The 26,121-nt window shown below is 39.8% G+C and overlaps 1 protein-coding gene across 30 annotated transcripts in view; it reads left to right on the top strand.

The window, feature by feature from the left end:
• Positions 1 to 26,121, top strand: part of Sox6 (SRY-box transcription factor 6) — a 611,566-nt gene that overhangs the window by 411,425 nt on the left and 174,020 nt on the right. For all 30 annotated transcript variants that reach the window (XM_039106334.2, XM_063285244.1, XM_063285274.1 and 27 more), the window contains 2 exons: positions 17,724 to 17,896; positions 20,630 to 20,698. In XM_039106334.2, the coding sequence (XP_038962262.1) occupies positions 17,724 to 17,896; positions 20,630 to 20,698 (242 nt within the window). The remainder of the gene's footprint in view (positions 1 to 17,723; positions 17,897 to 20,629; positions 20,699 to 26,121) is intronic.

Below are 26,121 nucleotides of genomic sequence, written 5' to 3'. Positions count from 1 at the left end.
AAATGTAGGCCCTATCTGTAAGAGGCCCAGCATCTACAACATCCAGATAACAACTGATTTAATTCATGCTTCTGGGAATGTTAAAGAGGAATTGGTCAAATTGTGATTTATTTTTTCCTTCAAGAAAGTAAGAGGAGTGTGTATTAAAGAAGTCATTTAGGTTTCCAGAACACCACCACATCTTCTTCAGTGTTTCAAACCCTGGACAGCTAGAGTTCCTATTTCTCTCTAGCACACACCTTGGTTCTGAGTTCCAACTACATACAGCCAACTTTCTGTCATCGGAAAACTTTACATTCGGCATAGGTGGAAAGGTGCTCCTGACTTTGTTTCCGAAATGTATCATGCCTCCATCTTCTTCCAGGGAATGGCAGCTCTGTCTCAGACGCTCCATCACCTCCCTAATCCTCCTCAGCCTGGTTTTGCAACACTAGTCCCAGTATTATGGATTTCAGTAGTGACTGATTTCTGGGTTGGGGCAATGGGAGACAAGGAACATGATCAGAGAGGTCTGGGGGAGTTGGTATGCACTCCCTCACATAAGCTCTCCTGTTTGATTTTTGGGGTGGACTTTGACCTTTAGATGACCTGACATTCCAGGACCCATCTTGTTGTTCTCTGGGTTACACTGCAGCCAGCCCGGGAGTCCAGTGCTGTCCCTTGCTGTTCTATGTAAGTTCTACCCAAGGAGAGATTGGGGCCCATGTGAAACCTCTTGCCGCTTTGACTTCCTCTCCTGTGACTACCCTTCGTCCTTTGTCATCAAATACTGTTTTGTGATGCAGTTGTAGACCACATTTGTTCATCCAACTCTCAGTTGATAGCTGCCATTTTGCCTTCCTAATATCAGTGTGCATGGCTTACAGCTTCTCCATGTGCTCATGTTTTCAAAGAATATTTTTTTGAGAATACCTGAGCACTGCATCTAGGTCTCTCCTGTACATTCCTTTCCCTTTAACTCCACCCATGTCTCTCTCCTCCCAAGATCACAGCCTCTTGTTACTGTTGCATCTGTATTCACACGTATACACAACCTACTGAGTCTGTTTAGTGTTTGTTCATGTAAATGAATTCCCAGGGCTTACCTTTTGGGAGTGGACAACCTGTCAGCATCTTGTCCCTGCAGGAGATGGACTTCCCCTCTCTCAGCAGCCACCCTCCCACCCCCCGCAGCTCTGCCTACTCCTAGGTGGCCCTTCAGGATGCTTCTTCACTCTTAGGTGAAGAACATAGAAGACATCCAGCATGATTTCACGACAGTTCCTCTTGGCAGATATTTTATATTTATATGTAGGAAAGCCAAGGTTCTAGAAACACACAGATAACTTGTTCTAAACCACAGAGACTCAGGAATGTGGAGCTCATTTATACAATCTATTTGTTCAAAATCTCTCTTAATTTATTTTTTCAAAATTCCTGCTAGAATTCAAATCTGAATAAATATCCTTTGTCTATCATCAATTTCTCTCAAGAGAACGTGGTTTCTGTGGACAGAACACCTCGCTCAGCTCTCAGCAGCACGTGCGCACGTTTCCTCAAGGTGACAACTATATTTTGTCATATAGCAGAAATATTTCTCATCTGGCTATGCCCATTATTTTATAAAGTCTACTCCCAATTGGACTCTAAAAGTAATTTATTTTACTGCTTTATCAAGAAGTTTTAAATGAGGCCAACCTGGTAGTAGAGTGTGAGCTTATTCTCTCCAGGCATCGGTGGGCATTGGCGGGACTCAGTGTTGCCGCTTTCACCTGACATTGCTTTCACAGTATCAAGGCAAATGTCAATACAGTGAAAAGGAAAAGACAATAATTTTATAAAAACAGGTTTATATGTGTATTTTAGGTATCTGACTTTGTTATATCCATTTCATTCAAACTATGATTAATCTCCCAAGACCAGCCTAATGGAAGACCTTCATACTGGCTCTAGACTCTAGCATCTAGAAGGAAAGCCTTGGTATAATTGGACATATTTTTTTCCTCATGACTGCTTCTGTCATTTGATTGGCATTTCATTGATAGAGTCTATGGTAAACGTGGGAAACTCAAATCTGCTAAAGTAAATAAAGCATCCTCATTTCTTTTAAGGCAGGAAAATGGTTAGCAAAGTTGATTAGAGGGAAGTTAAATTGAATTATTGAACTTCAATTTTAAAATGACAACAATGAGGAGCATGTGATGGGGGAAAGAATCTGTCCTGAGACCCAAGGAGTCCTGATCCCCAGGGCTGGGGACAAGGCCTGCTGTAGGCTGCCTGGCACATACCAGCCCTGGGTTCAAGTCCCAGCAATACACTCAAGTTCTGGTTCCATTCCTAACTCTGCTCTAGCTAACTAACTTCATGATATTAGCAATGACCCCTCCCTTTCTTGCTTTTAGTTGCCTTATAAAATGTGAGGTTTAATGATCCCTTGGTTCTTTCCAACAGTGATTTTATGAGTCTATGACTGGATAAGTAGGTTTTAAAAAAAGACTTTGCAGTACTTTTGAATAGGTAAGATAGGTTTCAGATTTATCTGCATCTGGCAAAAGAGTCGGAAGCTGTGGGGAGTGTTGCGGAAGTGCTTTTGTTTGCATGAAGTTCCTTCCCTGTACACTCAGGTATAGGATGGCCTGTGTGAAAAGCATACTGGCTTACTGAGAGCTATAGTGGAGACAGACACACAGACGGCACACCCACTATGCCCACAGCCACACTCACTCTTCCTTCTGCAGCTCTCCAGGCTGCTGGATATGGGCCTGTCTGGGACATTAGGGGCATGGTGCTTTGATGGTAATGAGAGTTCCAAAAATTTCCAGATGAAGAAAGTGTTCTCAGATATCTGTCTAAAAGAATAGTATGATGTTTGGGGACTGGAGAAATGACTCCGTGGTTAAAATGCTCACTGCACAAGAATGGGGACAGGAGTTCATATTCCCAGAGGCCACATAAATGCTGGACAGATTTGGTGCCCCGCCCTGTAATCCCAACATTTGGAAGGTGGAGACTGGTGATCCTGTGGGAAGAGTGGCTTAGCCAGACTAGCTCTATCCACGAGCTCTAAGTTCCTCTGAAGCAGGCTCATCTGAAACACACTTCCTCAGAGAGACTGAGGAAGACTCCTGAAGTCAGCCTCAGGCTGCCTCCACATATACACTCGTGCACAGGAATGGACATGGGCCCCCACACAGGCAAATCCACATACTAACATGATGTGGAAAGAAAGGACAGTGTGTTTTGAATGAGAACTTTGACCCTCCTGCCTCTGCCTCTTCAGCATATACTACCAGTGTGTGTGTTGTGTGTGTGTGTGTGTGTGTGTGTGTGTGTGTGTGTGTGTTTTGAATTAGAAAGGCAAATAGGTTTGAATGAAGATTTCAAGGTCTGACTTCATATTCTCTGAGTATAGCATATGTCCTTCCTGTGTGGCCCATCATTTGTAAATTGGTGGAGAAATCAATAGCAACTATTATAGTTTTTTAAAATGACAAAATTGTCAACGATATTGTTTATGTTTTGATGTTTGGGATATATGCATTGCGGATTAGGTAAATTTAGCTATTAATATAATGTTACTATTTTTGTGGTATCTATGATACAAAATGGAGATTATAGTTAACATAAGAGCTTTCAAAGCACTTGCCAGCCTTTTTCAGTGTTGGTTTATTATTGTGTCTGGTTGATTTTCATGAACAAATTACCCAAGATAGTGCCATCCTTCCTATCTCACTGTACTGCAAACTAAAGCGCTCACGTGGTCTCATTTGGTACCTGTTTAGGCAAGTTTAGACACCTGTGTGCCGGAAGATTGTTTTATTGTTTTCTCAGTTATGAGAAAATGAGTTGCTTCATACTCGAAATCACTTACTGTGCATTGTTTTATATCTTGGAAGATGTGGTGGTCTGGCAGGCTGTCTATTGCAGCTTTGATTTTTAATGATGAGATAAAGAAGGACATCACCCCACCCTGCTGATGACCTTGGATGTATGTTTGTTGAAACGTCACGAAAAACTTGTCTTGGATTTTCCTGAGTGATGTCAGCTACAGTGGCTGTTGAGCTGATGTGTTGTATGGTGGAGATGGGGCTGTGGCCATCAGCTTGGTCGCCTGGGCTCTTACTTGCACTCAGAACTTGGATCGGCATCCACATGCTTACACTTAGCTCAGGAATGGGCTTGTGTGTTCACATATGACCACATCTGGTATGTTGCTTGCCGGTATGCTGCAAAGACAATTAATTAAAACTTGGAAGTGCTTTTGCCTGAATTCAAGTATACTTTATCATCTAGAAAACACGTGGCCCCAAACTCCTGCCGTGTGAGTTTCTTGGGCCAGTGTTTCTCTTGTTTATCTTTCACATACACACACACACACACACACACACACACACACACACACACACACACGGCTGCTCAATTTTCTAGTTGGACTTGACTGATTCTTTGCTCAAAAAAGGATGTTAGAAAACAAGTCGTTTCAAATGTTAATAGTTACAATTTAATTGAATTTGTTCTAGAAGGAAAGGAAAGGAAAAGAAGCCTAAGGTGCTGAGTATGTGTTTAGTACCTGGGTTGAAGTGATTCAGCCGTTTGTTTTTTTATGTTTCTAGTCTTCAGTTTTTTTTAATTAATATATGTTTTAGTAATTCAGACCTTTTCATTTAAAGAATGTGATCCCAGTGCCTCTTACACTTCCTTTCTTACTATGAACTTCAGAGTGTGAAGCAAACCCCAGGATCTGATGGAGCCGCATCTACAAAGCTGCAGGCCTGGCAGAGACATCGTTTCTCCTCCAAGTGTATTTAGTAGATTTCCTTGCTATTCTATGCTTGTTTGTTAGTACAAAGCCTTCTAAGCAATTTGATCTGGTTTAGATCCATCATTACTGACTATTCCTTGTTGTGGTTTATACCGATCCCTCAGATGTCTTAACTTTGAGACTGTTAGAAGTGTCTGACAGGTTAGAACTGACGAGGTATGAACTTGAAAATGTAATTAGGACTCAGGCAAGACACAGTCATTCTTCTCTACTCATGTGGGAGTTACTTTTTGAATTGGTAAGACATTGCATAAGTAGTATTGCTATTAATCTCCTAGATATTTACTTATAGGACCTTTGGAATAATATTGGTATATGAATAATGTCACATTTATTTATGTATTTATATTTGCTTTATGTACCTAACATCAAACATAAAGTTTATATTAATATAATGTTATAAAATATAGGCATCTTGATAATCACTATATTTTACATGGGCAGCTTTCTAGTGTCTAGTTCATTATTGAGTAAAACTATAAATCTTTTTCTTCTAAAAGGGGGAAATTCATATACTCTGAAAATTCCTGTAATTAGGAGTGACTTTTTATAAGAATCCAGAGATTAGCTTTGTTTGTGTTAGATTAAAATTCTCTCCAAAATCCATGACAATACAGAAGCTATGGAACTAAGATTATATAATCTGGTTCATTGATAGATTTAGTTTAAACATAAGTCATATCTGCCTATCTATGTATTCACCTATATATTTACATAGTGAATTTTATTATACATTCCTACTTATTTGAAATTATTAATTGAGCCTACTTATTTTATAAAATTCCACCATCCATATCTCAGGTTTGCATACCATGTGGATCCATGTGGGACTGGGGGATTTATTCATCAACCATGGCTTCTATGATTTTATGTCTTTGATATTATTTAGAAAATCGTACTGAGAGCAAGTTATAACTGGAGTGTCCCCATGTCCAGATTACCAAGTGTCCTGAATCTCACACTCAGGTTATTGATATAATCTTCATGACATCTCCTTTCACGAAAGGAATAACCTAGATAGATGATATGTTGTCCAAAGGACTTCACGTGGCAGAATTCCTTTCTGCAATAGTTTTTGAAGGTCCACCCACCTGTATCTTCTGTAGGTGTTAGACAGCCTAGATTGAGCAAGTTATGAGACAAATAAGGACCTTATACAGCTTTATATATTACTGTTGCCAAAAAATGAAATTAGGTAAATTGTCTTTGTCGTGGAACATAAAAAATAAACATCAACTCTGCATGACAACTGAGTCCTCCTCGAATCCCAGCACATCACTGAGACACAGAGAAGCTGCCGATACTTCAGGGAGAAATCACAGATGTTCTATGCATGTGTCAGTGTGACGGGAAATTGCATTGTCTTCAGAGAGTCAAAGAGCACTTGAGAGTGTTTAAACAGAGACAAACTGCCAATACTCCATTAATTAAAATTCTTCTTGACTAGTAGAGTTAGACTCTCAGATGGGGTTGCGCGTAGCATAGAAAGGCTGGTGTGCACGGCGCCAGTTTTCTCCTGTGCTCTGTATGCTTCCATAAGCCATGGAGAGTTTGTTCAGCTGATTGACTTTCTATAGTGTGTTTAATAAAGTAATAGATATATTGATGTAAAAATGTTAGGAAACACTGATATGGACCAATGTCTAGATCTAGTTAGGTCTGGATCACAATAAAGCCCATTCTTCCAATTTTTTAAATAAAAAAGAATTAATTTCCTCATACAAAGCATATTTTCTTTTAAAGCTTTCTAACTTTAACTCCTTTGACAGTTTTTTTCCCTCTTCTGAGTAATTAAGAATTAGAACCTGGACTCTAGCTGCAGGGTGTTGATACATAAGCCAATTTTATTGGAAGGCATGAATTTAGAAATCACTTATGCAATAATATAAACCCCTTTAGCATGTTTGCCTTAAATGCTTAGACTATGTAAGTCATACATTACATCAACAGGACTCCATTAATGGCCCTTCCAACTTAACTTACAGTTTATAGTCATAGAATTATTTGACAAAACTGTTCAAATAGTTTGAAATTTAATTTCTAGTTATAATATTTTTTCTGACTATTTTCAATTTAGTTATTGTGTATTCAATCCTCTCCATTTATGTTTATAGATCTTAATATTATAATTTTTCTAAGTATATCTTACCTATTGATATTGTATTTACCAATAAAGTATTTAAAAATTTTAAAACACAGAATTACTTCTTGAGTACTATGTATAAAGTCATTGATAACTGGATGTTATCTGTATTTTTCTTTAAAATACAAAACAACAACTACAACAAAAAAATCCAAAAACCAAGCCTGTAATTTCCTGGAGACTCGGAGAACAGACCAAGTGGCTTAGAGTAACGCCTCGACAAAGTGCGTCCACATGATCTTGGACATGTTTTTACCTCTTTCTCATTCTCCCTTTTCCAAGTTTGTTGAACTACAGATAAAAGTATAACTAACCCAAGCACACAGTAGGAACTGGGATCATCGTAAGTGCTCAAAAATACTTACAAACCTAAACATGAACATTGTTAATGTTTATCGTCCTTAAGTTACCTCTTTCCTTCTCTGAATTCAGTTTGGTACTGCATATACAGCGATGGAGATGGCCAGGAGGCTCACTTGGTTACACTGGTCCCCAGACTGTGAGAAAGTCACAGAAGGCACACGCATTCCTGGGATTCAGAACCATCACTCTGTGTTGTTAACTGCTGCCACTGCCCACTTCTAACTGTTTTGTAAACTCCTTGTTTAGAGTTGGTAGCTAGGTCCTTTCAACTTTACCAAGCCAAGAAGTGCCAGTCAGTGTAGCATCTGCATTCTTTCTTCAGGGATGCTGGTGACACAGTCAATTCCACTGAGGAACTAGCACTTAGGTGGCAAGTATATATGGTAGCTGATGATCTTGTCCTCCCTTGCTACCAACCTTCCCATTTGGGTGGCACTATGATGCGTTCTGACCTGGTCAACAGAGCAGGTTTTAAACTTGGTCTGGGAAGCAAGAAGGTCTGTCTGTGACTGTCCACAGCTGTATTTGGCATTTGTATATTCTCAAATGCCATCCTAGAAAAGTGTACACTTCAAATTTAAATACTCTTACTGCCTTCCAGACTTCTGTCTCTTTGGGATGAGATGTCCATCACCACCGAGTTGTGATTTTCCCACCACATTAGTTGCAGTATTCTATCCTCTGTGAATTTCAAGAGTTCCTCTATCTTGCTTCTGTATTGCACACTCACTTATCACCATTATGTTAAAACATTAGTCAAAAAGCATGCCTTTTTTCATTGATGGGACAATTGTAAAACCAGGAATATTTTAAAGTTAAGAAAGAGTTTCTGAAATTCTTTCCAAGCTCTCTTTGGAATCTACAGTCATATTAAATGATCCTTTTAAGATGTGAAATTTGGCTTTCTATGTACTTATGAATGAGTGCCTTATTATGAGAATATAAAGAAATTATTGTTTATAAGTTGAACAAACATACATTCACTTTTAATTTAATTTTTATAGGAAAAGGTTAGAAAATATTCTGGATATTTTTTTCATATTGTAGTTTAGCATGTTCAACAATGTCCTGTGAGAGGAGACCCCTGGTCACTTCTAGATCCAGGTTTGTCTTTCTTTCTGTCTCTGACATTCGTTAGTTCCTTTCTTCTGAATATGTGAACTATGAACTTCTAGTAAGAAAACCTTCAACGGAGCATTCTCAATGTAGCGTCTTTGTAAAACAAGGATGAGAAAAATTGGGCAATATTTGTTTTAACCAGAAGGTAGTATCAGTCAAAGCTGATAATGAAAAGAACATATGTATTTATTCATCCATGTTTAACTGTGAAATAACAATGGAAGGAAAAGCAAAGTTTTGCAACTATATGAGCCTTTACAGATTTATCATCTGAGTTTGCAATTGGAGGGAAGCGTGAACGGCTTGTTACCAGGGCAGGCGCTCAGCCACGGCATCCTGGAAACTACCAGCCATGTATATGAACACTTATTTTCTCTTTCATATGCACTAATATATATATTATGTGTACATATTCATAAAATCAGGGAAACAAACCACATAAACTAGAATAAAAACGAATGTCCTCTACCAAGAATTTACTTACTGTGTGACAGGCAAGGTTGAACTATGTTAGGAGTTGTCCTGACTTACATCAGGAAAATTACAAATATACCTGGGAAGTGTGTGTGTGTGTGTGCGTGCGTGTATGTGTGTGTGTATACATGTATGCTATGTTAACATAAATTGTTGCCACCTCAGTGCTACCTAGGAGTTTTCACAGACTTTTCCAGAAGGTTTCCCCATGTGCTTCCCTCTTGGTTAGCACTTGTCTCAGTCTAGCATCCAGGGTAGTAGCATATTTCATACTTGACACATGCAAATATTTGAGAAGTTCTCAGACATTCATGGGTGTTGTAAATATTGTATCTGGAATCTTACAGAATGTTGGAGAATGCTGTGGCCTGCATTATCACTGTATCTGGGCTTGGGACCAGCCATATGTTGTATGGGGAAAGGAGGGTATGCTTCAAAATTAAGCAAGCCAGGCTGCTCATTTCTTGAGAAACTCTAGATCTGTCACTCAATGTCCAGATCTGTTTTTACATGGACACCCTGTCAAAGTTCATTGCTGAACTCTTTGGCTATTTGATTTCCTAGTACAGCTTTTAAACTTCTTTTACAAGTACAACCCAAGAGAAGCTGCATATTTCTTCTCCTTAAAACCACCAGTTTGTGGAAATAGAGAGACATTTCAGTGATTAAGAATATATACTGCTCTTGCAGAAGACCCAAATTTAGTTCCTAGCACCCCTTCTGGGTGACTTGTAACTGACTGCAACTCCAGAACCTTGTGGGGGCATTTGTACTCATGTGCACATACAAACACATGTACAAAACTTTACAAAAATCTTTAAAAAGATAAAAAATATAAAAGAGTTCGGTTGTCTAATTTTACTACTTACCTAGCAGTAGTCCCTGGTCCCTTACACCATTGCTCTTCAGCTTTAGCTATTCCCCGATTGTATTTCCAGTCTGCAGAGAGATAGTAGCTTTAACTCTGGACATGTGTAGATTAGAAATGAAAAGACTTGGATTCAGATCCAGCCAACTGCTTTGTGGGTTGGTCAAGTTATTTAGGTTCTCAGTGAAGTAGCTGTTCATCTGTGACATAGAGATAACAATGCCATATTTAGGGTATGAACTTAGTGCTGTAACACCAGTAATGTTCAGACAATGCTGCTTTAATAGGGCTGTCTGTCTTACTCCTCCCTTCCTAGCCCTAGATATGACAGACTAGCCAAAGAAGGCAAGTCTGCAAAACTTGGTGATTGAAACAAAATGGTTCATTGTTCTCCACAAAGGAGCAGAGACTCCCATGTTTCTGAAAGGCAGAATTAGTATTTGTGTGTGGGGGTTATGGAGGCATAGCCCTTACTGTCCATCACTCACACCTAGCAGTACTGCCATGCCGCTTGTCTCCTACTGAAGAAGACGTGTCAGGATGCCTTCATTTCCGGACCCAAAAGTGATTGGATAATAAAGCACAATGGGCTGGTGCCCAGCTGTGAGGTTGGGAGCCCAGATGGCAGAGTTCCATGGATTGTTCTTGCTCTGTTAGGATCTGCAACATGAATAGACCTCAGTTGATCCAGGAAACACACTTCCTTTTACAGCCAGGAAGAAGGGAAGCTAAGGAGAGGTGAGTGTGCCTGGCATAGATAGGAGACTGGTCTTCATTTAGGAAGGACCCGGGTCTTCTTGTCTCTTGTTTAGTAGATTTGAAAGACATTTCAATTAGATTTCTTTACATTTTAAAAAGGAAATTCTCATATATTTAGCGGGGGGAAAAGCCTCTGTCTCAATCTGTGAGGCCAGTTTCCTGTGTGGTGCTCCTGAGGTCATTCCTAAGAGCACAATTGCTGCATTTATTAAACTTTTTATTTACTGAGGAGTGGACGGGAGCATATGGGAGCCATGACAATAGCTGACTGAGGAGAAAACAAAGCAATTCCAGTGTTCTGCTGCTTTGAAAAAAGTCATTCAGGATTTGCGCCTATTGGTTCAGCTGTTGTAACCAAAGCCTGATAAGATAATGGAGGGCTTTGTTGTTGAATTTTTTTCCTGAAATCCTTTATCTTTATGATGGACTGGGGCCCTTAGAGTAGAAGCTTTTAAATTGCTGCTGGATCCAGGACTCAATTATCTGCTGGTGCCTTGGGACAGGGTCCTTTCTCAGGCAGTCATCACAAAGCAACTTTTATCAAGGAATCTTCTGGTGTGTTGTGGGTCTCCTTAGCTCACCCTGTTTATTTTTTGTTGACTTTTTGATGCCCTATTTTGTGACATTTAAAAGAAGATTCCATCAAAAAGGCCAGGGCTAAATGCTGTACTGGGCTTGTGAAGTAGCAACATCACAGCCCATCTGATGTGTGCAGGGCTGCAGCGGGAGAGGCAGCAGCTTGACCAGGTTATCCGAGGGCAGGAGAGATCAAATGTGGCTTTCTTTTATGATTGACATTGTATTTTTAGCTTTCTTCCCAAACAATGTCCATTTTAAAACAATTAGACCTGACCTGGAAATTGACTCGTAAAAGCTTTTCTTTTCAACTTAATTTAAAATCTTCCTGGATTGTTGGCTGAGATCCTGGATTGGTGTTACTTTGAAATTACTGTTAAGTGCTTTTTTAATCCTTCTAGGACCGATGTGGAAAAGTCTGTCCTCATCGGAACCCCCACTTCAGCGTCTCTATCCACCCTCTTCATCACACCACACACAGGCATTTGTAGCTGCAGTCTTACAATTTCACTGTGACTTTCTATCAAGTCTGTTAAAGTAACCCGCACAGGGAAACAGGCTGGTTAGCTTTGTTTCATGTTGAAGCCCTTGGACTTCTTTAGTTGCTGCTGCTTGTCCTTGGCTTTATTTGAAATAAATTTTACCTTTAACAACACAACCCTCATTTCATTAGAAAGGAAAAGCATGCAGAGACATGCCCAGAACTTAACTCAGCGCTCTCTCTCTCTCTCTCTCTCTCTCTCTCTCTCTCTCTCTCTCATCCTCCTACCCCACCCTGGGCCTTTCCCCTACCTTTTCTTTCTCCTCCCCTCTGACCTCCCTCCCCATTCTTTTAAAGTGTCTTTTTCTGTCTCCCACTCAACTGCTGTGCATACTTCTTCATTTTCTTCTAAAAATTTAGCTCTTAGGAGAGCCATGTTCTGCTTTGCGACTAAGTGCCAAGGGCGTTATTCGCAAAGATTCTTGTGCTCTAGAAGTCATGGGCATGGAGTTATTTGCAAAGAACAGAGGCAAGTCCACATGCAAAGTGCCCAACCCTGCCCTGATGGCTCTGCCCTGGAGCCCTTCTCAGCCTTCCAGTGCCCAGTTTTGTTTTGTTTTTTTCCTGTGCTACCAATTGTAATTATATGGGTTTCATATGGGCAAAATTAGCTGGCAGATTATGACGCTAACTTTTATGAACTGATGTGGGGGAAAGAGCTTTAAATTAATCTTAAATATGACTTTTGATTTCCATTTTAAACCAAAAAATAAATTAACTGTTAAACATAAATTCTTATATATTTACTGTTTTTTTCCTTTGGTATTGAGCTTGAAGAGGGATTTATAAAAGTTATAAAATAAATGATCTATTTTAGTTAATTTTTCCGGGTTCTACAGATTCTGACCAAAAAAGGCTAGAGGGGGGATTCTGAACTATTATAATAAAAGATGGTATTTGAAAACTTTTGATGAGGGAAATTGCCACCATATTTACATTTAAAAAACTGTTTCCTCATTTACACACTATTGACTTCCTATTGAGGCTCAAAATTTTAACTACAACTGGTAAAGAATTCAATGGATCAAATTCAGTAAATCCAAAGTCACTGGAATAAAGGCCCCTCAGGAAAAAAAAAGTGTCAATTTTAAAGGTCTTTCCTAACTGAAGACCATTTTGTGATAGAGCCAAAGGTTAATAAAATCAGTAGTGAATGTAGCAATTTTACAGATAAGCTATTCACAACAAGTGTAGTTACTTGAATAAAAAGCTAATTCAGTTCTAAAATGCCACATGCAGTAGCAGTGAATAGCTGCTTTTAGGTGCTTTCCAGAGGAGGGTAAAATACAGAATCGCAGCGCGCTCTTCTCTCACTGCGTCCCCGGCCGCCTGTAAATTGCTGTGAATGGGGCTGTGGGCTGACAGGCTCTATTAAGACAAACTGCCTTTCTCATCGGAGAGATAAAATAAATCAGGTGTTTAGTCAAATTAAAATACTTCAGCTGGAGCAGGCCCCGGGGAGCACTGATCCACCTTACTAATCCGAGAGAAACTCAAGACAGATGTGGTTTGGGGATAAAGATGACCCCATGGAAGAAAAAAGGAAAGAAAGGAAAAAGAAAGAAAGGAGAAACCGTGCTGTAGCTGGCAGCCCCATCTCTGTAGCTGGAAGATAGATACAGTTTACGGTGGTGCGCCAGACGCACCCTGTGTGTGACACACAATAAAAGCCGGCGCACTGACTTGGAGGAAAGCTGTGTACAGAAGCTTTTTTTTTCTGGCTCCCTTCCTGTGGTTTATGAAACTACCTCTGGCTTTGTGTGGGAGGCAGAAGAGGCTATTTTCTGGCAGTGCGTCTGAGAGAGTCATTTTAAGACAGTCTAAAGATGTGAAACAGATGACTTCAGGCAACCGATGACCTCTGCTGGCCCGCTGAGATGGGGCTCATCCCAGGCTCCCGTCTTATTTATTATTTATTTATTTACGTATTTATTTAATCTCAGTTGATTTGGTCAAATCTCAAAGCATGATTTAGGGTAAGATTTCCCCACATATTCTTAACTTAATTGAAGAAGCATCTTACAATCATCTGCCATCCCTAACAGTCCTGACTGTACTAAGGGGTCCTGTACACCCCTTTGGCTGCCTCCTCTTTCAGCCACTTTGAGCATTCTAGTTTCTCTGTAATGTGGAATCTCGGTTCAACTAAATGGGTCTGGGAATGAAGTAACTTGGACTCTCAGGTTGGCTGGATCACTATGACTCACAATTGATATTATTTTTATTACAGCAGGGTAGGTAAACACTTCATTAATTTAAACAGAAAATCTATTAGCATAGGTTCAAATACTGAGCTTTAAATTAATTGTGCCAAATGTATATAATGTATGGAATAGAAAGGTTGCCTTCTCCAACCTATGCATTTAGAGAACATAAACTATTGTACTGTTTGAATGTGTTACTCCCTAATCTGAACCCAAGCTATACCTACATTGCTATACAGAGGATTTCTCATTCTAAAGGAATTTTACATTTCACCCAGCGCCATTTGTTGTGACTCATAGCTGTACCAACAACTATCTGTTAATTATCTACCTGTCATCCAGCTATCACCTATTGCCCATCATTTAGATCTATTTAGCTATCATTTACTATCTAGTGCCCATCACATACAATCTATATCTGTCTAGCTATGTATCATTTATTATGTGCCATCTGTCTACATATATGCCTACCAGTCACCTATCAATTATCTATCATCTATCTGTCTTATTATACCTTTCTATTATATTATATCAATCAATTATAAACTATATATCACCTATCAATGGATCAATCAACCTATGGATAAATCTTACTTAAGTAAAATGTGGGGGAAAAATGTGACTCTTTTTTAGTGACAATGATATATGAGTACCAGAACCCTTAACTTACAAATCCTACTGTCTCCTTGTTTTATTTTCCTTAAAAATATGGCTAAGTGCAATGGAAGAGTTTTTAAATCACACTTAATGTTTACAGTCAAATGGTTTCACTGTCTTTACACTCTGTAAAATGATTCATCTAACTGGTGTTATTTGGTAAACTTAGGTCACATAATGGAGTTACCCAGACATTTACAGATAGCACTGTTGGCTCCTACTTGAACAGGAAGCTGCTGTTTAAGACCACCTCAGCTTCTCTGATTACCAAGCGGAAGAGAAAGAGAAATTAATGACAGGTGGTTGAGAAGGCTTTAAAACTGGAGAAGGAAGAATTTCATATTCATGGAAAAATAAAAATCCAACCTGTGTGCCTTTGGTCCTTACCCAAAACACTCTGCGGGGTGCTTTATTATCCAAGAACAGTGGTAGGGCAGCCGACACAGTGGTCAGCAAGCCTCCCAACTCACCTCATAGAGTCAAGTAAAGGAGAAAACTACAGTGTATTAAAGATAGGCAGTAAAAGGTGTACACTTTTTTTTATTGATTTCAGAACTTTCCAGCCTGTTCCCCACACCATGGCCAGCGTGCCCTCCTTGCTCCAACTGTTAGTGTTGTTGCATTATTCTCAGAATGGAGAGAAAGCTCATCAAACCTGTTCTATGTGGAATGACATTTTCTGCCTCTTTATCCTCTTTCCTTATTCATATTTAATCATCTTTATTTAATCTCTAAACATACCAAAGCCTGTATACCCCACCACGCAGGTGCAGAGACGAAGTCTATATTGTCTATATTGTTTTTTCCTTCTGAAAAGCTCTTGATCATGTATACTCCTACCCACAACCCTCCCCTTATCTGTAGTTCCCTTGCAGTGGTAATGTTTCATATTTTCTGGAAAGTTCTTTGATCAAAAGAACTTATGATCAAAAGTTCTTTACCTTGCTTATGCATATTCTTCTTGTTAAATTCTTGCTTTTCCAGGTTTCCTTCCTTGAACTTGGGTCCAAACTTGGGTCAACTTCCCTTAGCATACTTGATTTGCTTGCAGTTTCTCAGTAGTAGTTTACATTCATATAATGATTATTTTGAGTAGTGCCTGGCACATTGTTTCAATCAAAAGATATTTACTGAATTAAAATGAATAAAATCAGAAAATAAATGAGCTCCTTAGTTTTCCTGTATCTTCTTATTCCTGTGTATTGTGATGAAAGCACGTTGTTTGGATCTCCTCTGGAAACCTACATTTATATTTTTCTTATTTAATATTTTTGTGTCAAGAACAACTTTTTCTTTTTCTTTTTCTTCTTCTTCCTCCTCCTTGCCACCCTCCTTGTCCTCATCCTTCTCCTCCCCTCCTCTCCTCTTCATCCTCCTCCTTTTTTTCTAACCAAACCTAAAATCCTACTGATGAAATAAAAACTCATTTTTCTTCTTTAATGGTTTCCAAGAGCTACTCCTGATTTGCTTGCTGTGTATTTCCATAACTAGTGTCTCCTTTCTTGTATGTCACTCTTGTCTCTTAATTCTGAATATAGATACCCTTTCAGGTCAGTCAGGGAGGTCTTTTTCTGTTTGTTCTTTTAAACCTGAGTTAGTTATTAAAATCAAAAAGTGTTTCTATCTGGGTTGCTTTTCTGTCAACATCTGTCTGTCTTTGAAGGAATCCTATGCTAGCAAGGGCTACTCTGAAGACACCTTTTTTCTCTGGGGGTCCACTCAGAAAATAGGGACACACGTAATTAAGATATTTTTAGCTTCTTGGTTTGTTCTGGTGCTTTCCTAGCAGGCACGAAGGGGAGGGCTTCACAGGACTGAAAGTCTCCCCTTCCACATTCACAAAACTCGGAGCTCTTCATCCCCTTTGACAGCGGCTGGCATCTTCCTGAAAAGCTTTCAAAGCATAGATCTCTTCTTTATAATGAAACCAGTGAGGCTCCAATACAGTGGCTGCAATCCTTATCTTACACTGTGGTAAAATGCTCTAATTTAGACTCACAAAAGGATTCTGTCCCCTTTACTTAAGAGAGCTGTGCAATTTACCCATAAAAGACTGCAGTGCCATTAGCGCATACCGTAAGTGCTCTGCGTCTTTGCGTTCATTAAGCTGCACATCCTTATGCATGGCCTTTCCAGTCTCTTAGCCTGTTTTCTCCCTTTGAGGAGTGACAAATGACAAAGGGGCGAGGGAGCCCCCAAGCAACATTGTTGCCTTTGAGGACAAATCTGGAAACCTTAGCTTGATCCCTAGCACAAAACCAAAACAACCAAAACAACAGCAGCAGCAGCAGCAGCAGCAGCAACAACAACAGCAACACCTTAATACTTTCTTACCTAAGGCGGTTTTAATTCTCTTGGGAAAACTTGTTCCATGCCCAAGAGATTGATGACCTCTTTCTTTCCTCTGAACTTCAGACAGTCCTTCGACAATAGAAAACCTACGAGGACCACAACTAGGGAGATCCTTAAATAGTGCTTTGTGAGCACCTGCCGACCCTTGCTATTAATAATGCCACTAAAGAAAGGGCAGTTTTAGAATATTAAACTAGTTAAAGTTTCTGCACTTTGGTCAGAACTATAGAACTTTGATTTCTTTTTTTAAAGTTTTTTTATTAGCATATATTAGTTCTATGTAGTAGTATGTTTGTGACAACATTTCGGTATATAGTGTATTTTGATGACACCTCTCATTATATCTGCTGTCCCCTTCGATCTCCTTCCTCTTCTGAACTTGTTCCCCCATCCCCACCCCATGTGCTTTCCTGTCTTTGTTTTGATTCTTTAGCTTTGGGTAATCCACGAAGTTTAACTAGGGTCACTTACTTACCCTTATGGATAAGGGGTCATTTACAGGAGCTGGAGTTCCTTACTTGTAACTACACCACGGAAGAAAATATCTCTCCCTCCCACAGCAACCATTAAAAACCTCAGGAGTTCTGGTTTGCTTAAAGGATGGGTGTATCATGAAAAGGAGTTAGACTGGTTGCTAGGTCATTCTGCTTTGGTTTTGGTTTTAGAGGGGGACGGGGATTCTAGGTGACAACACAATTTTGAGTATGGAAAGCACTGTCCACATCACAGCACACATGCACTTATAGGACTAATAGTTACAGTCCTATACCCTTGTCTAAGGGGTTCTCCTAAACTGGGCCCCTCTTTTTCTGATTCCTGCAAGACATTCCTCAAGCTTGTGAGATCTCCTCTCGTTCCCATTTTAGGTACACCTGAGAGCCTTGCAGAGAAAGAACGGCAACTCTCCACCATGATTACCCAGCTGATCAGCTTGCGGGAGCAGCTCCTGGCAGCGCACGATGAACAGAAAAAGCTGGCAGCCTCGCAGATCGAGAAACAGCGGCAGCAAATGGACCTTGCTCGCCAACAGCAAGAACAGGTGAGGCTCCAAGGCTCCAGGGAACTGGAGATGTGGGGGGTGGGCGCCAAAATCAGCAAGCAATCACACTGATTGGTCTATTTGTTAGAGGCTTTCTTCAGAAAATCAAATCACAGAAATTCAAAAAAAGAAAAGGGAAAGAAAGAAGAGAGAATGAGAGAGAGAGAGAGAGAGAGAGAGAGAGAGAGAGAGAGAGAGAAGGAAAACTTCTAGCAATTTAGTCTTCAAGAAGGCAAAGAAACAAATCGTAGCGCGGATGACAAACATGGCTTTTGGAAGATATGGTTTGGATTGCTTGGGTGTAGCCACCTACAGAGTCACCCAGAGAATATTCATGCTCACTGTGGGTTCTGTCCAGGCCTCACTGTCCCCTCTAGAAAAGATGGGATTTTCTTCTAGAAAAGCTTTAGGACCCTGTAGCTCACTGGCCTCTAACTTTAAAGTGCTCGTTCCTCCCCAAATAGCCCCGACTAGCTTGTGTTTACTTTCCAAGATAATTATTATATTGCATTCTTCATCCATGTGAAAGTTGGTTGGTTTGGATGGCGAGTTAGTCTCTTTCTGTAGTGTGGGTGAGGTGAGGCATTGAAAGCAAATTAGTACATGGCTCCTCAAAGAGCTGGATGTGATTGACTCAGAAATGAGAACGAAGGAAAATCTGAGAGTTTAAATGTATGTCTTTCAGAAAATGAACCACTTTTACAAGTGATCTTCTTGTCTCCCAGGGCGCCTTCACATAACAATGATCCTATAGCATAGTCTCTCACGCTCTAGATCAGACAGACCCAAATTAATGTGCGCTTTTTAGAAATCTGACATTATTACTGGAATTATCTTTTCAGTTAAATGTATTTTACAGGGATATATAGAGCAGTATATGCTCTGTTGGTTTTAATGAGTTGTGACGTCTGGTATTTTACATGCTTGAGTATTTGCCCACATGTAGGAATATGGACTCAGCCCCTAATGGAAAATACCATAAAGGAGCACTGTAGAAATCAGAAGTTAGAATGTCATTTAGCCATCCAGAGATGACACAGTAATTAACTATTGACACTTGTGAATAAGCTAGCACAAATTAATCTTGACACATTTGCAGACGAGTGATATCTTACAGTGAACACTTTGTAATTATATTTCAAAATGAAAATTAAATGACACTTAAAACTAGGTTGTCATGCTCAATGAAGCGAGCGTGTAGCTCAACCGATCGGCAAATAAAATTCAGAGTTTGAGCCACATGGTGCTTATGTACCATACTTCACTGTGTCAGGCCCATGTGTGTAGAGTGGATGATGGTAATTGCGCTGTGGTGTTTCCGATGCATTTCTAGGCAGCACTTTATCATTTACGAGGGACCATCAATATTAGATGCCTAGTGGCGTTTCACCAGTTTGCTAAGGGGAAATAAATATTCAAAGGTTCCAGCGTCCATACCTAGAGCTGCAAAGTGAGTGGTCGGTTTCTGATTTGAGTGGCAGCAAGCCAGAGCAGGCTGTCCTAACCTGATTAAATTCTGTTTTCCTATGGACTCTAAACTCTGAGAAAATGTAATCCCCGTTCTCAATCTGGGATTGCTTAGAGACCCCAGGTATGAGCCAGTTGTCCCCAGAAACCATGAAGCAGCATCAGGAAGTCTCCCACTATTGTCCTTCTATGCTGGACGACATGATTGGGTGTTTCTCCTGTTCTAGGCAAGAGAGGGTGACAGGTGATGGAAGATGAACGGGGTAGAGACCGGCATCATTGGCGCTCATTTCACTCCCAACGTAGTTCATTTTTGATTCCTGGCTTATGGAAATAGGTAGAAAGAGGAGCTCTTGAGCACAAAGCACTATGAAACCAGGTCCTCCTGGGAGCTCTTGGGCTCCCACGCCTCCCTGCTTGGCAGTGCACACTCTGAAAGAAACCTCTTTAGAGCCTGAGGCTGTAGTCAACTGTGAGGTGGGCAGTGAGCAGCCGAAGGGAGCAGCTGAACGCTGACTGCCATCTAGTTAGGCAGCAAGTCCACCATTTTAGGAAAGGTTTTGCCCTACTCAGGGGCAGACTCCACTAGGTTTTGTGTTTTATGGCTACTATTTCTTTTTGTGGCCCAGGTAACCTTCTGAGATGATTGCTGTGCAAAGAAAGGGAATATAACACCTGCATGCAGATCCTGTCCTGTGAACAAGTGTGTCACCCCAAAGGGTGATTGAGACTACAGCACAGTTTGTCTTAGAAACGCTCTGTAGAGCCCAGAGCGTCATCAGAAAAGCAAGGATCTTCTCACTGTGTACTAAGCTGTTCTGTCCTTTTGATAATATTTATAAGTCTGTCAGGGCTGAATGACAGAAATAAACCCGTGGCACATCAGGAAGCCTTTTACTTGCAGATTTTACTTTTTATAGCCAGACTATCCTATTTAGACAAATGTGGCTGGATTTTTCTGTTTTATTCTGCAAGGATCTAGTTTCCAAAGTCTGTGGAAGTCAGTGCAGCAAGTCCGTGCAGATTGAGGAGCTAGCTCTCAGCTAAGGGCACAAGGTTGTCATTTGCACTTTTGGATAAAGCACAGGCACCCCACTAGCTCAGATTCTTCTCCTGTCCTCCCCGATCCCATGGTCTCCTTCCAAACTGAGGTGCAGTAAAGCATCAGGGAGTACCAGGAGAGACGGAGACGGAGACGGAGACGGAGACGTAATGGCAAAGGTGCAAGCGTTTCATTTTAACCTAATGGAACTTTATTTCTGATAGATCGCAAGACAACAGCAGCAACTTCTACAGCAGCAGCACAAGATTAATCTCCTGCAGCAACAGATCCAGGTCAGTGTGTTTTATTACCCTCATCTGACTATCTGTAGGTGTACTCCTCCTTCAAAATGGAATTTAAAGTGTTGTAAATGACCATCTTATCAACAGTGCCAATGTGGCTGTTATTCAAGGACGATGCTGTACACAGTTGTTGTCCAAAAGGACAGCAAGATTTGGTCACAGCATCCTTCTGTGGTGTGATGTGTGAGCAGGGTACACCTACCCACCTCCTCAATCCTGCCTTCTTCCATTTATCCTAATGCCACCAGGCTGAAACCTCTTGGTTTCCAAGGCAGCATACAGATGCTGTTTTCACTGCTAAAAGCCAGTTTCTGCTTTGTGTTTTATTATGTAATAGGGCTTCAGAAAGAAGATTACTTTTATTTACTTGTTAGGAAGGACTGGTTGGGTCAATTCTGAGAAGAATCCAAGAAAAGCCCATTGATAATGAATTTCTTTCTTAGCAAATACTGACGGCACTCTCTTTGAATACAGGGGAAAGCAGACATAGCAGTGAACAGTGGCCTGTCTTCAAGGAGCTTACAATTTAAACAGCAAGAAAAAACTGGTTCTGAATAGTTGTAACTTACTTTAGAGAAGCCATTATTTATTACTTACTTATTTTTCTAGCTTCAGTATAAAAATGTGCAGTTCATTACAGGTCTACAAAGGAAGGTGACAGTCTGATTTATCTTGTTCCTTTAGACACTTGATGATTAACTCAACTAGCAGCTGTTTCAGATAGTTAGGGAGAATGGGTTGTATTTCTGAAGAGAAAACTAAGTATGAATTCTAGAAAGTGCTGGTTTTCTAGATTAACCTTCAGAACACTGGTCCCAGAGCTATGCTTAACCAGCAATGGAATTCTTTCTCTTGTTCATTGTGGATATTTTCTAACTTATTGAGATCTAGACTAGCACAGCTAAGCCACTATCTTCTGAGCATCTTGCGTACTTTTCCTGAAGTTGATGCCCTGCCTGAAGTTCATGCACCTCCAGAAACACCAATAGCATGAACTCATAGAAGCTTCTTCTAATGTTCCACGGTATTGGAGAATGCCAGTGATTTTAACTTAGATCTTCACTTCATTTTGTTAACCTTTCGTACTTTGCTGGGCACCATGACTACATTGACAGTTCTAATGGTGTCTGAAGAGGTGCCTCTCTTCAATTTAGCTTTTTGTTTTCAGCAACTTCACTGGGCGGATTGAGCTGGAATGCGTTTTCTGGCTGTGTTCTGATTTTGTATTCAAACCTGCATTTCAAAAATCAAGATGGAATGTCTTTTGCATTTGTGATGGTCAGACTTTACAATTAAATCTGGGAATAATTTTTCTTCCTGATACCCTTTTCATGTCTCATGCTGAGGTTCTTAATTACATAGCTATCCAGGTGGCGACTTGTCTGCCCTTATTAAAGTTTCCAGTGTGTTTCCTTCTCCTGGGGTTAGGATTTCTAGTCTGTGGTTTCTTACGTGCTTCTCTGGCTCCCTTTCCAAGAACTCAGGGGTGTTAAATCACATCAGTTAGTCCTCTGCATGGACATTCTAATAAGAGTATGTGTCTATGTATTTCTAATACAGTCTGCTCTTCAGCCAATGTTATTTATATCAGCGGTCTGCCTTGACTGACACCTTGCCCTGCTCCTGAAAACCTCAGATACATAGCAGTTAGGTCATAGTAGTCTATGAAATATTATAGTTACTCATCACATATGATTTTATCATTGTAACATGAAATTGAGTGTTTTAAGTAACTGTGGAAACACAATTAACTAAATATTAGCCTGAATACTCAGTTTGAGAAAATAGGGATGGACCTTGAGAGATAGCTCAGTTGGTAAAATGCTTGTCATAGAGCATGAAGACCTGAATTCCACCCCTGAACCCAGTACAGGGGAACCAGCCTCAGTGGTAAGCTCCAAGCTGACAAGAGACCATGCCTTAATACAGTAAGACAGATTGCAAATGAGAGCTAGCATGCGAGGTTGACTTCTGGCCTCCACAGGTATGTACGTACATGCTGTGCAGCCTTCCCTACCGGTACCCTCTGGCACATGCATGTGTGTACAAGTACACATACTCACACATACACACACACACACACACACACACACACACACACACAGAGAGAGAGAGAGAGAGAGAGAGAGAGGCTTCTCCTTTTTTCAAGTTTCCTAATAGAATTTTAACTTTTGTTGTTTATTTTTTAATTTAGCTAATCAGCATTTGAACTCAGAAATCCAAGTTATAAAACAGCAGAGCTGCACGGCTGGCATTGTTAGGCTGATTTTAGGGATTTAAGTTTCTTTCTAACAAGATTCTGTGCTTTTTAGAGTAAACGGTTAGACTTGTGCCTGCTGTTTCCTCTGTTGTGGGATCCTGACCCATCTCAGCAGCACTTATCAGGAGGAAATCGGTTTCTCTAAGCATTTTCCCATGCTGAAACACTCCTTGCACTAAACTTGTTTATCTCTGACTCTTACAAAGCATGGTTTTGATATTCAACTTTTCAATCAGTTCTTTGGAAGAGTATATGAGTAAGCTGAATTTTTAAAGGTATTTTCTTACCAGCTATAAACATAGTCTAATTTATAAGAAAGTATATAGTTGGATTAATTTTGGGTTAATTTCAATTAACTTTTAGGGGGAAAATGTGAGATTAAAGACTGTTTCAACAATTTTTTTACACAAAGGAAACATTCTTCCTTTTGAAACAGAACAAACCAGATGATTAAAAATTAAATCTAGTTTCTTAGCTTTTTTTTTTTTTTTTTTTGTCTGAGACAAGATTTCAATGTGTAGACCAGATTGGCCTTGAACCCAGAGAAATCTACCTGTTCTGCTCCCTAGCTCTGGGATTAAAGGCCAGATCAACACTTTACTTAAAGTTCCCAAGGACTGCAAAGACAATTTCGAAAAAGTGTAACACTTACACCCTTCTCACATCTGGAGGCCAAGAACCTGCTAGCATACATGCTCAGTCTCACAATCAGCCGTCTGTTACTCAGTAGCCATAGTCAGGACGTTCCTCTGTTCACTAAGCTGATTTGTCTTTCAATTGGCAAGCTTCAGAAGAAAGGAGAAAATGTCTAAACTCTCTTAACAACTGCAGGAAACACATCTGGACCTATTATAAGAGCAACACATGAAAACCTCAATGATTTGCCCAGAATGAAAACCATGATCTTTCACTGGCGTTAGGAAAAGCTGTGGCTGAGATGGTCCTGTAAAGGTCCTGATGAGAATTTTATGTGCAGTCATTCAGAACCTGTATGTGCAGTTGAGAAAGAATTTTCTTAATATTTTTTTCCTCTTTGAACATTTTTATTTTACATAATTCTGCCTTGGTGGATCCTAACTACATTTTTAGAGAGGATCTTTAAGACTGTGTAAATGGAGTTGAAAAAATATGATTAGTGATTTTGTGATCTTTTAATTGGTTTTAGTGAGCTAACACCATTTAAAAAATAGGGATTATGATTTAAAGGATTATTAACATAGTTTAATATTAGCAGATGCTGTTTGCCTTTTGAATGCAGATCCATGATTGTTCTTTGGGAAATGGTGATTCCTCAAGGTTGTTACATATTAAGTGGATATCCTCTATGGAACACAGGAAAAGTCAGGCATGATTGATATTCCTGGACAGCAAGACAATGCGATATAAAACAAAGAGGTCATGGAATGTGAGTTTTCCTACTCAGCAAAGTTGCTTCTTAATGCTGTAGTCCTAAAGGAAGATGATGGCTTCAGTCATTTCAACCTACTTTCCCTACTAATTTCACTGTAATACCTCAACCAGTGTCCTGAAGAATTTGATTCATGACTTATGTGAACTGGCATACAGAAACCACTTCAAAAAATGTATTTAAAAAGTTGTTATAGTATTTTAATCAACTAGTCAAGATAAGGCTATACTAGATTAAAATATTTTATAAATCTAGATCTTATTATTTTATATATTCCTTCATCTACTTTCATTTGACCAAATTATAGATTTAATCAGAAAAGCCATTGTTCATGGATACAATATCCCACACTGGCACCTGTCATTGGGAATACATTTAATGATGGCATCTTAGGGCTGCAACTTAGTTTTTGTAAGAGAATCCAGCTCATTAAAACACCTTTGTGAAAAAATTTACTTTCCCAGAAATGAATGGTGTTATCTAGTGACCCAAGTCTTTTCAGACCAGGGTTTAGAGTCATTCAAGTGGTCTGTCTCTAAGACTGACTAAAGAACAGACTCTTCCAGAGGAAATGGCTGCTGGGGATTTCCTCAGGCACTTGGCTTTCTGTAAGGGCTGATGCTGTCAGTTCACGAATACTCATCTTCTTGAATAAAACTGGGAAGCTTGGGATCATAATTAATTTATGATTAATACCCAATATTCCTTGCCCCTCTCTATCACTTCAGAAACATGTTAGATGGGGAACTCTATCTTTAGAAAGCCAGAAATTGTAACTGCTGTAGAACATGCTGTTTATTAACCTTTCCCCATGCTGTTTTTCAGTTTTGTATCATGGGAGATTTAAGAGCATGTGAATATTTTCATATGTAGCATTTTCTATTGTGGTTATGATATACTTATATGGTGTTGGTATATGTCATGTGTGTCTGCATTACTTGTATGGCAGAACAACACCAATAAACGTATGTTCTCCTTCCTGCCATGTGATACAGAGATACACAAATATTCCAAGAAGAAAACAATCACCTTAAGCAATCAAACAAGATGGCTTGAAATGTCCCGTCTTTCAGCTAAGCTTTGCCTGTGGCTTACTTCAGGATGATTTACTAAAGACATTTCAGGTATCTGCTGAGCAGAATAAAGGACAACCTTTTTATGGGAAGTAGTTGTCTAAAGATCAGAAATAATTACTTTGTACATTAGCCTTCCTGGCCTGCTTGACCTGGTTAATTAATTTTTTGCTAGCATAAAATAATAGATATATATTTGAAGATATGCTTCATCGTTAAGTATCTAATTGACCTCTAATTTTAAGAGCTGGACCTTCCATTTATTGTCTTTCCAAGATGGCTAGAGCAGAGCACGTTCAAGAGCTGGCTGCCGCCCTCAGACCAGCTTAGGCCGCATCTCTCTTCTAACTGTGTTTAGTGCTGAGAAGCAAGGCAATAACGCCGCTCCTGCTTAGGCTCCAGCAAACAGTCTGGTTCTGTGTGGTATCGATCAGGTAATGGATCTCCTTCCAAAAGCCTTGGAAAGAAGCAAGTAAATCCATCGAAAGCAATTTGATACTTCTATTGGCATTGTACATGTGTCTGGTAGTCTCTTGCCATGCAATGAAATAAACAAAGCTTAGAAGTCTAGGATTAGCCCCCAGCTTCAGCAAGCCCTTAAAAATATCTTGTAATTCTATCTTCAATCATGAATTAGCCAAGAAAAACAGACCCTCTCTCCTCTCTATTTCTC

Source organism: Rattus norvegicus, chromosome 1, assembly GCF_036323735.1.
Source record: "Rattus norvegicus strain BN/NHsdMcwi chromosome 1, GRCr8, whole genome shotgun sequence".
Classification (NCBI taxonomy): domain Eukaryota; kingdom Metazoa; phylum Chordata; class Mammalia; order Rodentia; family Muridae; genus Rattus; species Rattus norvegicus.
This window is presented reverse-complemented; position numbering and strand designations above follow the sequence as displayed.